The 12227-nt window shown below is 42.2% G+C and overlaps 1 protein-coding gene across 1 annotated transcript; it reads right to left on the minus strand.

The window, feature by feature from the left end:
- On the minus strand, positions 479–5170 carry SIKE1 (suppressor of IKBKE 1). The gene is made up of 4 exons (XM_021377019.1): positions 4730–5170; positions 4403–4545; positions 2270–2383; positions 479–1881 (listed from the first exon to the last, which is right to left on the minus strand). Exons 1-4 carry the CDS (start codon positions 5031–5033, stop codon positions 1792–1794), a joined length of 651 nt encoding a protein of 216 aa, XP_021232694.1. The 5' UTR covers positions 5034–5170; the 3' UTR covers positions 479–1791.

Below are 12227 nucleotides of genomic sequence, written 5' to 3' on the forward strand. Positions count from 1 at the left end.
CCGCGCGGGATGGCTTGAGAGGGAGTGCGGCTGCTCCGCAAACCGAGCGAACGGGGCGAGGCGGGGACGGCGGCTTTGCCCGTCAGCCTCCCCGGCAGGCCGAGCGCGACTACCAGGCCACACAGCACCGCCGCCCCTTAGAGGGCATGGAGCTGGGGCAGCGCTGGGCAGGCAGCCCGGCTGCTTCCCCACCGAAGCGCACGCCTGCTCTGAAGTAACAGGGACATGCTGGCGTTGGGAGCTAAGCCAACTCTGCTGACTAGGTATTAGCGATAACTCAGCTTTTCACCCTCCTTAGAGGAGTGTTACCTTGCACTTGGGTCATTAAGGTAAAAATGCACCACCACACATTTCTAGATTCTGCTCATTTTAAGGAGCTCAAATACACAATTTTTATAACTGTGGCAGTCTTGGGTACAGGCAACACCGACTGAATCACTGCCACGGTTTACAAAACAGAACACCACTGAGAAAATAGTGCCCGTAGTTTCTTTTATTCCCTCTTAAAATATTTTAGGAAAGAATTTTGTACAATGCTCCTGTACAGGAATCCCCTGTATCAACTAAACTCTTTTTCTGGATATTCCAAAGGGTTGCAGAGAAATGTCCCATAATAAGCAAAGACCTCAATCGCCCTCTGTATCTATCAAAATTCTCACACAGGTAAAAACAGCATAAAAATTTAATTAATATTGACAATTAGATGTTTACTGTTATTGAAGTATTTTCTTGATCACAGGCAAGAAAGACAAAAAAACACATTAAATTGCCACTGAAAACATCACAATATTGATAAAATCCTACTACACTGCAACTTCAATTTCACCCAGTATAGGATTTTGCAGAAACTAAGCAACATCTGTCACTAGACATACCTGCAATATGACATTAAAAACCTGTCTGTGTGGTTGGTTTTGGTTTAATTCAAGGCACACCTCACCCTTCCTGAAATTCAAAGTGGTGGGAGGCCAAACAGCTTTGATCTGAAAGCACTGTATTCTCTGTAATATATACTATCTTGACTTGAGCGCACTGCCTTCAGATCAGAGCTAGCCAGCGTCCATACCCCTCAAAGCACAGGCAAAGAAAGAACAGGTCTGCCTACAGGAAAAAAAAAGCGGCCTCAGATATGCAGTAAAAATCAGAAATGCTGAGGTGTGAGAAAGGGTCATTCTCACTGGTCTTCTCTAAATCAAGGCAAACTGTACTCCTCATATAAGTTAGTAATTAAAGTGCTCTGTTGGCTATCTGATATTCCCTTGATTTGCCTCTAAGTGGTTTTTCAAGTATGAATGTTAATCTGACCAAATACTGTGTGTTGGGTCTTCAAAGCAAAGCAAAACCTCTACGTGCCTACTCTGAGCAGGCAAAGCAAGATGTGAAGCTATTATTTATAATGCAGTTTTCAAATAATCTTATTCCTTCTAGCAAATAAAATAACCATAATCTGTATTATGTTTGTCAGCTACTGATGAGGCAGTTTTAAGTGACAACTGCACAGTTGGAATTACTGACTAAAGCTTATCAAAAATAGCATTCACGAGATAAACTGTCACGAAAGAGTATGCACCAAAAGTACTTCACTGTTATGCATCTGTACGCTGCAATTAAGAAGACAGAACAGCAATGCAAGCCTTTGCCATCAGGAATATGTGATTTCAGAGTAACGCAGAGAAAACAGGCCACACATTTGGATAGATAAAACAAACACGAAACACCTGAAAGAACAAGTCATCCTTGTTGGGTGGCTTCCTAATAGTCTCTGAAGTCAAGATTAGGATATTTTGTGACCTAAGCTTCACTGTCACGCATATCTTCTCTCCCAACCTCAAAAGATTCTTTGCTGATTGACAATAGTTCACGCAGCTCTTTGTTTTCAAGCTGAAAAAAAAAAAAAAAGAAAAAAAATCAGTATTTTGGCTGAAATAGAGATGAGCTAATTCACAAAGATTATAGACCTTTAATCAAGTAACCCCACTCCTTCACAGCCTAATACAACTCTAATTTTTAACACAAACATTAATGCAGTGCTAGCAAGAGGTGAACCACATCATTTAAAGTACGCCTTTTAGTTTTGGCTTTATCATTAAGATGCTAGAAATATCAAGAATTTGAAAATAAACAGAATACATTCCTTACCTCCCAACCTCACCCACCATCCCCATTTTTTACTGTTATAGATATTTGATCTATAACGCAAGCAAACTCCAGAGCACGTCTAGAGCCTCCAGAAGCTTGATCTGTCCTTAGCAATGACATTGGTTCTTACCTCCAGCTGAGCTAGTTTCTCCTGAACCTTAAAAAAATGATCATCATCAACTTGTATAGCTTTTCTCATCACTTCACCCATCTCACATATTCTATCTATTTGACCTTCAATTTCCTGAAAGACATGGAAAAATAACACAGTTAATACGTTCAGGCAAAAGCAGTAGTAATTTATTCCTTATAAATCATTTACTTTCATCTTATTAATTTTGGACTATTTTCCTATTTTGACTTTTAACCTTTTCCTCCCAACCACGTGTAATCCTCCCTAATTATACAAACAAAGGCAGCATCATGTACCTTATTGTCCACTATCATCAGTCATCAATGAGAACAGTGAATAGAACAACACCAGTCAGTAGTGCACCCTTACACATACGGAAATCATTTCAAGTATGACAAGGACTAAGACAACAGATCCATGCTCAAGTGAATACAATTAGTATGCAGCAAGTTCTACATTGCTTTGTTAGAAAAGCTTGACTGAATTTATAAGAACATCTGACACAAAAGCAAGTGAAACTTTAAGACTAAATAAAACAATCAAACCAAAAACAAAACCACCAAACAATGAGGAAGACTGGAGTCTCCTGCATTAGCTCCCAAAAGAATCTGTGTAGAAATATTCCCAATCCTTTCGAAGTTGCTTTTTTTTTTTTTTGAAGCTCAAAAATGCGTGTAACATGTAATTATTCCAACATGTAATACAGCATTAGTTCTTATCCGATGAACATTAAATTTCAAAATATCGTATTTGGGGAGGAACTCATGTATGTGAACACAAACAGATCAGCAATTCACAAGGAGTTATAAAACAAGGATCTGGAAGTTTTGAAGCATTTTAATACAACATAATACAATGATATCACGTGGTACTGTGGGAAATGTCAGATAACATTATAGGGTGGAGTTTCACCTCAATAAATGCCCATAATTACTCTGCTCTGCCTCTGAAAGACAGATGTACCACCCGAGTAGAGAATCCAGTTTTGAATTCCATTATTGAGAAAACATGTAAACAGATTAGCGTACCTACAGAGAGCGAGAGGAACAAGACAAGTTTACATAACAATCTGAGAAGAAAGAACAATGTGTTTGTCAAACAGCAAGATGGTTAAATAAGAATGAGACTCTTCAAAAGCTCTTAGAAGGTTGTGATTGTTTTCCAAAGTTGTAAGTAGGAAAGAATTCATAAACTTAATTTGAAGTAGAGAAGATTTTGCCTTAGTGTTTAAGTAGTCTAGGTATACTCCACCATGGTATAAGAGGTTCTTCCAAAGTCTTTCCAGTTTTGTATTCCCGTGCCATTGCAATGGAGTAAAAACAGTGACAGAGAATGTCAGAAGCTTTGTCCACATTGTAAGTCTTAATAAACAAAGCAATTTGTGCACCTAAGCAAGCAATGGAAGACCTGCACTGCTTAGCTTCAGAAGACCTAAGCAGCACAAAACAGATTTAAACAAAAACATAAGATATGAGATCTAGTTACATTGAACCAGCTTCGTATTTTCCCATCACATAAACATATATTTTAACAAATACCTAACTTAATAATCTTTAATCAGATATCCCACATTATTATATTGTTAATCAGACACCTAAATGTAAACCAAGCAGAAGTTATCAGCAGTCAGTTCTCAGCCTGCTGAAGTCAGTGTATGTGACACAGACAAAGGTAGGCTTTTAGGCTGTTGTACTGTGTATCTGGATTTAAAAGCATTTGGAATTGATCATTTATTAAGTCCATAACATACTGCAGCTTACAGAGATTTTGGAGGCTCTTTTCCCTTTGTTACAATTACTGATCAGTAATAATGATACCTCTGACGCACTGTTCTCAAGGAGAAACAAAGACATAAAAGCTTAACTCAAGGAATCTGCCACCCAGTGCACACAGTGCAAGCCTCTGTGCGGGCGGGCAATGAGAAGTGTGTGCTTTTCAGGGTCCTCTATATAACAATCATAACAACCTGGAAGCTGTAGAAAGAACGGAGGAAAAAAAACACCGAAGAGACCAGAGCTTCACAGAACGTATCCTGGAGCAGAGCGGTCCCATGAAAGGAGACAAACACTGCACGAAAGCAAACAAGAGAGCAAGTTTCCTATTCCCTCTCCTGTCCCCATCCCACCTTACCACAGAGTTGGCCTGATGAACTTTCAGGACTGGTTCCGCATCTTCACCTTTTCTCCCTTGCAACAGCTGCAACATCTGCTTTCTGTATTTGCTCATGATGAGCTCTAACGCATCCTGGTGCTCCTCCAGAGAGATCCACAGCGCTACAGGACACAGATCGCGGCGCGGCCGATGAGCGCGGTCGGAGGACGCCCGGATGCCCTCAGCCCCGCTCGGCGGCCCCACGCTACCCAGCCCCCCGCCCCCGCTCCGCCGGCAGCCCCGCTCGCACCGTCGCGAGGGTAACAGCCGCCCGGCCCGGCCCAGCCCCCGCCCGGCCCGGCTCACCGCGGTTCTCCTGCCGCAGGTCGCGGATCTGCGTGTTCTCCTGGCACAGCAGCATGTGCGGCCGCAGCCGAGAGCCGTCCGAGCGATCCGCCGGGGCGCCCCGGCCCCGCCGAGACGCGGCTGTGGGTGCCGCCGCCGCGCTGCCCCTCTCGGCCGGCGCCGCGCCCGCCTCCCTCATAGCGGCCACGCGCTGGTGCAGGACGGCGGACTGGTCAATGAGCGACTCGGCTGCGGTGTCGTGCTCCTTCAGCCGCTCCAACAAGGTCTTCGCGTCCGTCAGGATCTTCTCGATGGTGCAGGTCATGGCGGGCGCAGGACGGGCCGCGCTGCTCACTCCCGCGGCGGCCCCATGCCCGGCGGCGCGCGCCCCGTACCGCCGGAGCGGGCAGCCCGAGCCACGAGCCCCCACCGCGCGGGCGCCGCGCGCGCTCCGCCGCCTTTTCCGGGCCGCGCTCCTGGCGCCGCAGCTGCGCAGGCGCGGGCCGGCCCCGGAGCGGCCGCTGAGCCCGCGCCGCCGCCTGGCGGCCACGCTGAGCGCTGCACGGCCTTGGAGCCCGCCCCGCCGCGGCGTGGAGGCCGGCTGGCGACGGGGCTCGAAGCCCCGAAGCCGGCAGTCCACGCGTTAACGGCGTCGTTTTCAAAGGAGAATACGACTCCCTTGCGGTTTTGCTTTTTTGTTTTGCGGGCAGGCAAACTCCCGACGGAAATAGCGTTACAAAGAAATCTGCATCGCATCGATGTCTTAACCCTTGTGATGTGATTTCTCCGTGCCAGAACGCCGCACTCGGGCGGCTCTCAGAGGTCCCTGCCCTCACACACGGTGCCTCCAGGCTCTCACGGCATTTCTTTCGGAGCACGAGGAGACCCGGACACAAAGCGCCAGCCCAGGAGCCCGGCTCGTGGTGCCGCTCGCTGTTTGCAGAAGGGCAGGTGGCCGTGACCCACGGGGGTCCTGGTTATCTTTTTAAATACTCCTTTAAGCAGTGTGTGATAAATTGTGGGCTGAGGTCTGCTGAGCTGTCATCTTATCTGTATTCTTGTTTGTCCCCCGAACAGTAAACATCCTCTACTCAAGTTAAAATAACAAGCTCTGTAATGCTGACTTCGTTCTTTGTTATTTGCTAACTAAAACTACTGTTAGTGCTCTGTGATGTCCCTGATGCTTAACTTTCCATTGTGTCACATTTTTATTTGATATTACCGACTTTATAAGCAATACTTTCAGCAACGTGTTAGCAGGACTACTGCCTTGAGTCGACTTTCAAGTTTAAATCTCCTTTGAGACAGACGCATAAGAAAAAATCAGTTGTTACCAGAATTCCTTTTTTCGTAAGGGTTGATCTCTGAGCATTTGGAAAACTGACAAATTGTTTTCTTCACAATTCTGGTTATGGAACAAGTGGGCAGAAGTGTATCCTTTCCTGAGATGGACATAACACCCCACGCTGAAGCCAGTGTCTGTTCCTCCTGTGCCACAGTCTGTCCCCCAGTTGCCCCCGCCTCCTGCTGTTCCACTCTGTCTACACTTCCAGCTCCACGGCTGCCTTTAAAGCTTCTCTTCATGCTTCACTTGTCACAGAGCCCGCGAGCAGCCACACAGAGCAGCTACACAAAATGGTGTGTGTATACCAGTTAAGTATCTTCTCACCTCACACCCTAGTCTACTTAAGGAAGTTCTGTGACATCAGATTTGCAACCTATAACATTTGAATTCCATTTTACAATCGGGGGGTACTCAGTAAGTTCAATGCAGCACCAGCAATTCCAATTCATATCACCTAGGAAGGCAGATAAAGGAACAAGCAGTCTTGTGCAGCATGAATGATCCTTACACCTCAGCAGAAGTCGCACTGTTGCACTTGGATTGTTGTGTTTGATCTGTTCTCTTCCTTGCATTTCTACTTGCCTTTGGGCATGATTTCATGCTTACTTTTCCCTGGCTTCAGAGATAACATTCTAGCCTTTCATGCCAAGTGGAGACAAGAGAGGGACACTGCTTTATCAGGCTTCTATTCCAGGCTTGGTGCAGCCCTTCTGTGGGTTTCTGACTGTCTGAAATAAAAACGCAGAATGAAAAGAAGATGGAGTCCTACTGTGCTACCACTACAGAGCTCTTACTCTCGCGTTCTCGCTCAGGGACGTGGCTCGCTCCCTCTCCAGATCTCTTGACACAGAATCATTTGTTCAACTTGCAAAGAACAGCAGAATGAGCTAGTGTGGCGCCAGGACAGATCAGATCCCAGTAGGACAAAACTCCTTGATTTAAATGCTAGGCATGCTTCTCACCAGAACTTCTATTACGTAGCAACAGAGCTTAAACAAATCATCGGATGAGCATTTTCAGAGCAGTGGTGTCTTATAATTTCTTTGGCTTATCACATCAGTTCTGTATAAACTGAAGAGAATGTATAAATTTGGCCTCTCAAACATTTTAGTGTTTAACTTCAATTCGATTAAACACTTATGTATGTGTACAAAGTGAAAAATGAGGTTACAAGAGGTTAGTGCTTTAATGCTTTTAATAACTCTTAACCACACGACTGTATTTTGTCAAACAGAACAAGGATTTGTTCTAGCAGGAAAAATATATGCTAGATAGAAATATATTGAGGCTCTCCAAATCAGCAAAGCTGCTATGGAACCAAAAACACTTCTAAGCCATCTTGGTAAAATCATCAATAATATTTCTGTGATGGAATAAATACACAGCGTTTAGGGTATCGTTCATTAGGAGGCTCGAGCACGCAGGAGGAAAATCCCAAAGGAAAGAACTCTAGGCAGACCAGAGAAGCACAGGAAGGGCAATCAAAGGGTTTGGTATCAGACGCCGCAGTGAATTCTCAGCACAGCACGGGTGCCTGAAGCTGGGATGAGTTCAGGGTTTGGTCCTGAGGATTTTGAAACAACGTGCACCAGGTACGGCCCTTAATTTACCCAGAAACTGGCAGCAAAGTAAATAATGTATAACAAGGTGTAAGTTCAAGCTGAAAGGTGCTGCCTGATGACATTTCCTTGACTAGCCTCACACTCATTCCTCTGCTGAAACAGTTTTGCTCTATGAAGACTGCTATTCTTTAATTTCTGTAAATAAATAACACTGCTTTGAAAAGCTCCATGTAGGGAAGATGAGAGCTTTGCAAACCAGTGCTCAAAGGAAATGTCACACAAACTTTGTGAAGCTACAGAAATTAGTAGATTTTAAACACGTGAACTTATCATACAAATAGCATGTATATATATATTTTAATATTTCGCTTCATCATCAGAAACATTACATTGGATCTTAAGGAGCGTAGCCTGGCTAGGGCCCCAGCCAGCAGAGCTCATACCTGTATGCAGGAAAAGACAGGCCCTGACCTATTATGCTCATGTTCTTAAGTTAAAAGTGACCTGACAAAGGCGATGGCTTTTGCAGGCAAAAGAGGCAGATGCTAGCAATAAAAAAGCATGTCCTTCTCAAACATCTCGACTAATTATGCTGTAGAGTAATTACTACATAAACTGGTTTTCACCCAGGGCTGAGGTTTGTCCATGCCATGCTGAAAAAAAAAGTGCCAGAATCACTGCATCATTTGAAGATTAATAACTCTATCACAGAAGGTAATCAGAAAACTTGCCAGTTCTTTTTTTTTTTTCCATAAGTTCCTCAACAAATTCTAAGTTTAAGTAGCTCAACATTTTTTGTATGAGTCTGCCAGCCCACCTCCACAATATTTCTCTAGAATAAAAAATAGGTAAAGATTAACTTAGAACATTTTAGTGCATCTGATTTTTTTGGTTCATACTCTTTTTAATGCTATTCAGAGCAGTTTACTAGCAAGAGCGACTTAATCCTATAATGAAATAATCTATATTTCAACATAACCTTTAACTCACATTTAACAAAGTACACTGTAACAAGCAATTCGTTTTCCAAAGTATCCCAGTTGTTTAGTATTTGACTCTTGCTTTCATCATTTAATGATTTACAGTAATGAACTGGAACATCAGTATTTTGCACTGAAATGACCAAAATAGTTGTCGAGGCATCATTGCCCTCATGTGACAGACCTCAGATGTTTTTGTGAGAAGTTAGCCAAAAGCAATAGACAATGCCATCACTTCTGTTTAATTTTTACTGCAAAACAACAACAAAGTGACCGTAACGGCTTGTAGTCAGATCCCAGTAGCTTTTGGACTGTTCCATTGCTGAGATTTTGCCCTTTGTTTAAGTTTTGTTTGACAAGGGCATAATAAATGAGTAGAAGAGGTGGTTTATGTTTCATTAATGAGGTTGAGAGTGGTTAATTACTGAAGTTACGTAAACAATCCAATACCAGATCAAGCCGAATGGGTCAGTTATGCAGAGAAGACCCAGCTGGAGTAGATACGATTTCCTTTAACTGTTCAAATACCAAGCAAGTCACAGAGATCTAGAATCGCTGGCTCAGATGAATACACATTTCTGCGTTCCTTGAAAATGAGTTCTCTCAACAGGCGCCTATGTAGGGAAGCTTTCTCTGAATCTGCACTTTCAGCACTCATCAACTTCTTAGACCTAACTGCATAAAGGAAGGCTTTCTCTGTAGATGAGACTTTACAGGAGCTCGCAGCTCACACTAGTGATGGAAATGAGGCTGCAGAAGTGGTGCAGTGTAAGGTGTTCAGGTCACATCGATGTTTTGTGTCCCTTCTACACCACCTCACTGGCACTTCTGGATTTCCACTCCTAACAACAGATTTTTCAGCTAGTATTTTCAGTCCATACCTGTGAGTAACATCTTGTTTACTCTCCTCTAGCAAAGCATGTTCAAAGTGTCTGATTTCCTTTGCCTATTTAAATGGCATTAGGAACATTACTAATCTGAGAGCTTACCACTGTCTTAAAAATCTGAAAAAATCACAGAAACTAGAGCTGGAAGAGATACCACCATTCCTTTCTCTTCCTTACAGATCGAAATAACTTTGAGATAACAGTTTTGAAGTTCTGTGATGTAGTCCAACTCGATCTTCAAAATCTCCAGTAATGAAGATTGTATAGGCAATTATTCCAGTGATATTTTTACTGCCGTGTTTTTTCTAGAACATACAGTAAATCTTCCTTATTCCGAAATAAGCTTTTTATTGCTTGTTGTATTCTTTAAAAGTATGGAAAACAGTTTATTTTTCTCTTCTTTGCAGCAGTTCTTTATGTGATTCAAGTGGGTTCTCACGTCTTCCATGTTTTATTGTCATGCTAAGCCTTGAATAGGAGAAGGGATGCTAAAATCGTGCAAATATACTCATTTACGATGGGCCAGTCCTCCAGTCTGAATCACTGCATGACGATGCAAAATAGTTTTATTACCACAACCATGAAGACAGCCACGTGGGTAGGTCTAAATGGGCACGGTCTAATATTTGATGTGGAACTCTAATTTCTACTACAAATTAGCTTTAGGTTCTTGTATACTTTTTTCAGAAATCTGCTCTGAATCCAATAGATTTTATAACACTGAGCAGAATCAGCATTAAATATATTCTGAAAACCTAGGTTTCAGACTTAACACACCTGAAGACAGCAGGCTTTAAATACCCATGTCCCACTGGTATATTTGAATAGCTTGCCAGTAAACTAACTTCTATCTGAAAAAAAAACCAAACCAAACCAAACCAAAACAAAAACCAGCTTTAGAAGTCCGTAGCATGTAACAGATAACATTTCATAAAGCTCTGCTTATATTTCAAAAGAAAGACCAAAAAGCTGGATGAAAAGGACAGTGGTATTTGTGAAAGAAATGCTATGCAAAATATTTCTATTCTACCAGTTATGAACTTTCCATTTTTACTATTAAAGGTGTTGGGTTTTTTTGATATCTTAGTAAGTTGCCAAATGAGGTTGCTTTTACTGGGAAGACAAACGCTGTTCATAATTTAATTTACAAGATCGTTATCTTTGTCCATACTTCAAAACCCATGCATTTCAGTCCCCAGTGACCACACATGACCAATACAAAGCATCTGAAAGCTCAAAAATCCTGTAAAATGCTCCAATACCATCTGTGAGGTGATCTTTTATTCTCTCACAAGCCAAACTAGACAATTCCACCTCCAAAGACACAGTCACAGGTTGCTGAACGGTGTCAGACTAAATGAAAACACGCTGTTCTTGAGAACCAACTGAATACAAACACGGCTCTTCTTTGAAGGGTAATGCCATTTTGCCGTGTATTATGCCACAGACCCATAAAAAACATGGTCACCTGCAGAAATCCTCAGCATGCTGCATCTGCACAGGTATGTTAGAATTAGAACAGGTAGAACATGCTAAGTGCTTTGTGTTTCAAAATATTGACCTAATTAAGTATCTGCAAATTCAATTATTATTTCATGTAGATACATCAAGGTTATACTATCGCAGTATTTTCTCTGCAAAGCAGTGAACATCTTCCATTAACACTCAGGCATGTCAACGTTAAGCAATCGAAATGGGAGAATTTTAAATTCTACCAAGAAAGCAAATACTTTGTAATCAGTCAGGGAGAACTCTGGGAAATCGTGACGTGAAGGTCCCCGTGGCCTCTGTCCCTGATGACCCAGTTATTATTTGATTTATGTGGACTTGCAGCTGCCCTTGCTTCGACCCCAGGAAAGGCTGTGTGGGAAGTTCGTGTCTCAGAGCTGTAGCATTGCTCTGCAGATTGTCTGGAGCCTGGTGTATGCACACAAACTGATAAATAGGGAAAAGGCCCAGTGCGCTCCAGCTGGACTCAGAGCTGGGATCACTGCTACAGCCCCGCGGACTTGCTCTGGACACCAGAAGAGATCTACAACTACTGTAGGTATTTCATTTACTTCTCTTGGTGCTCTGGGATTATAAATGATTGTGGTAGTCAAGAATCAATTTGCCAGGTGAAAATATTACAGGTAGTATGGATTTTATTATTTTCTTTTCAAACTGTTAGCTAAATTAATATAGAAAACAAGCACTTTTAAATTAAGTATCCTAGCTATCAAGAATTTTTTCCAACAACTTCATTTGATGAACAGAAGGATGTTAAATGAATTTTTAATTCAGTTATTTGTTTACCTTCCCCACAGAACCAGGAAAGCTGTAAGTTTCAAACAACCTCCAACCTCTCAATTTGCAATATGTATAAACTATAAATTTGCAATAATTAATAATGGAGTAACAGTTCCAAAAATGGGTTTCGTCTGCAACACAAGTAGTGAAATAAGTCATTTATATTACAGAAAAGATTCCAAAGGGTATTTTATGAAGGAACACAGTTAATGAGGACAAAAATGGGATTTCTTCAAACAGCAGCTTTGGGGAGCTTCACAGGACATTTGAACCAGCAAAACCAATTAAAATTTTAATAATGTATATAAGCTACATATGAGATCATTCAAATGATCCTACAACTTTCCTTGCAAAAAAAAAAGATTCTTTAATTACAGATGTTATTAATTAATTGCTTGATTGAAACTGAATATTTCTCCCGGCATCACACTTAGCAGCCACTGATTGTACTTGGTT

This window comes from Numida meleagris, chromosome 25 (assembly GCF_002078875.1).
Source record: "Numida meleagris isolate 19003 breed g44 Domestic line chromosome 25, NumMel1.0, whole genome shotgun sequence".
Classification (NCBI taxonomy): Eukaryota; Metazoa; Chordata; class Aves; order Galliformes; family Numididae; genus Numida; species Numida meleagris.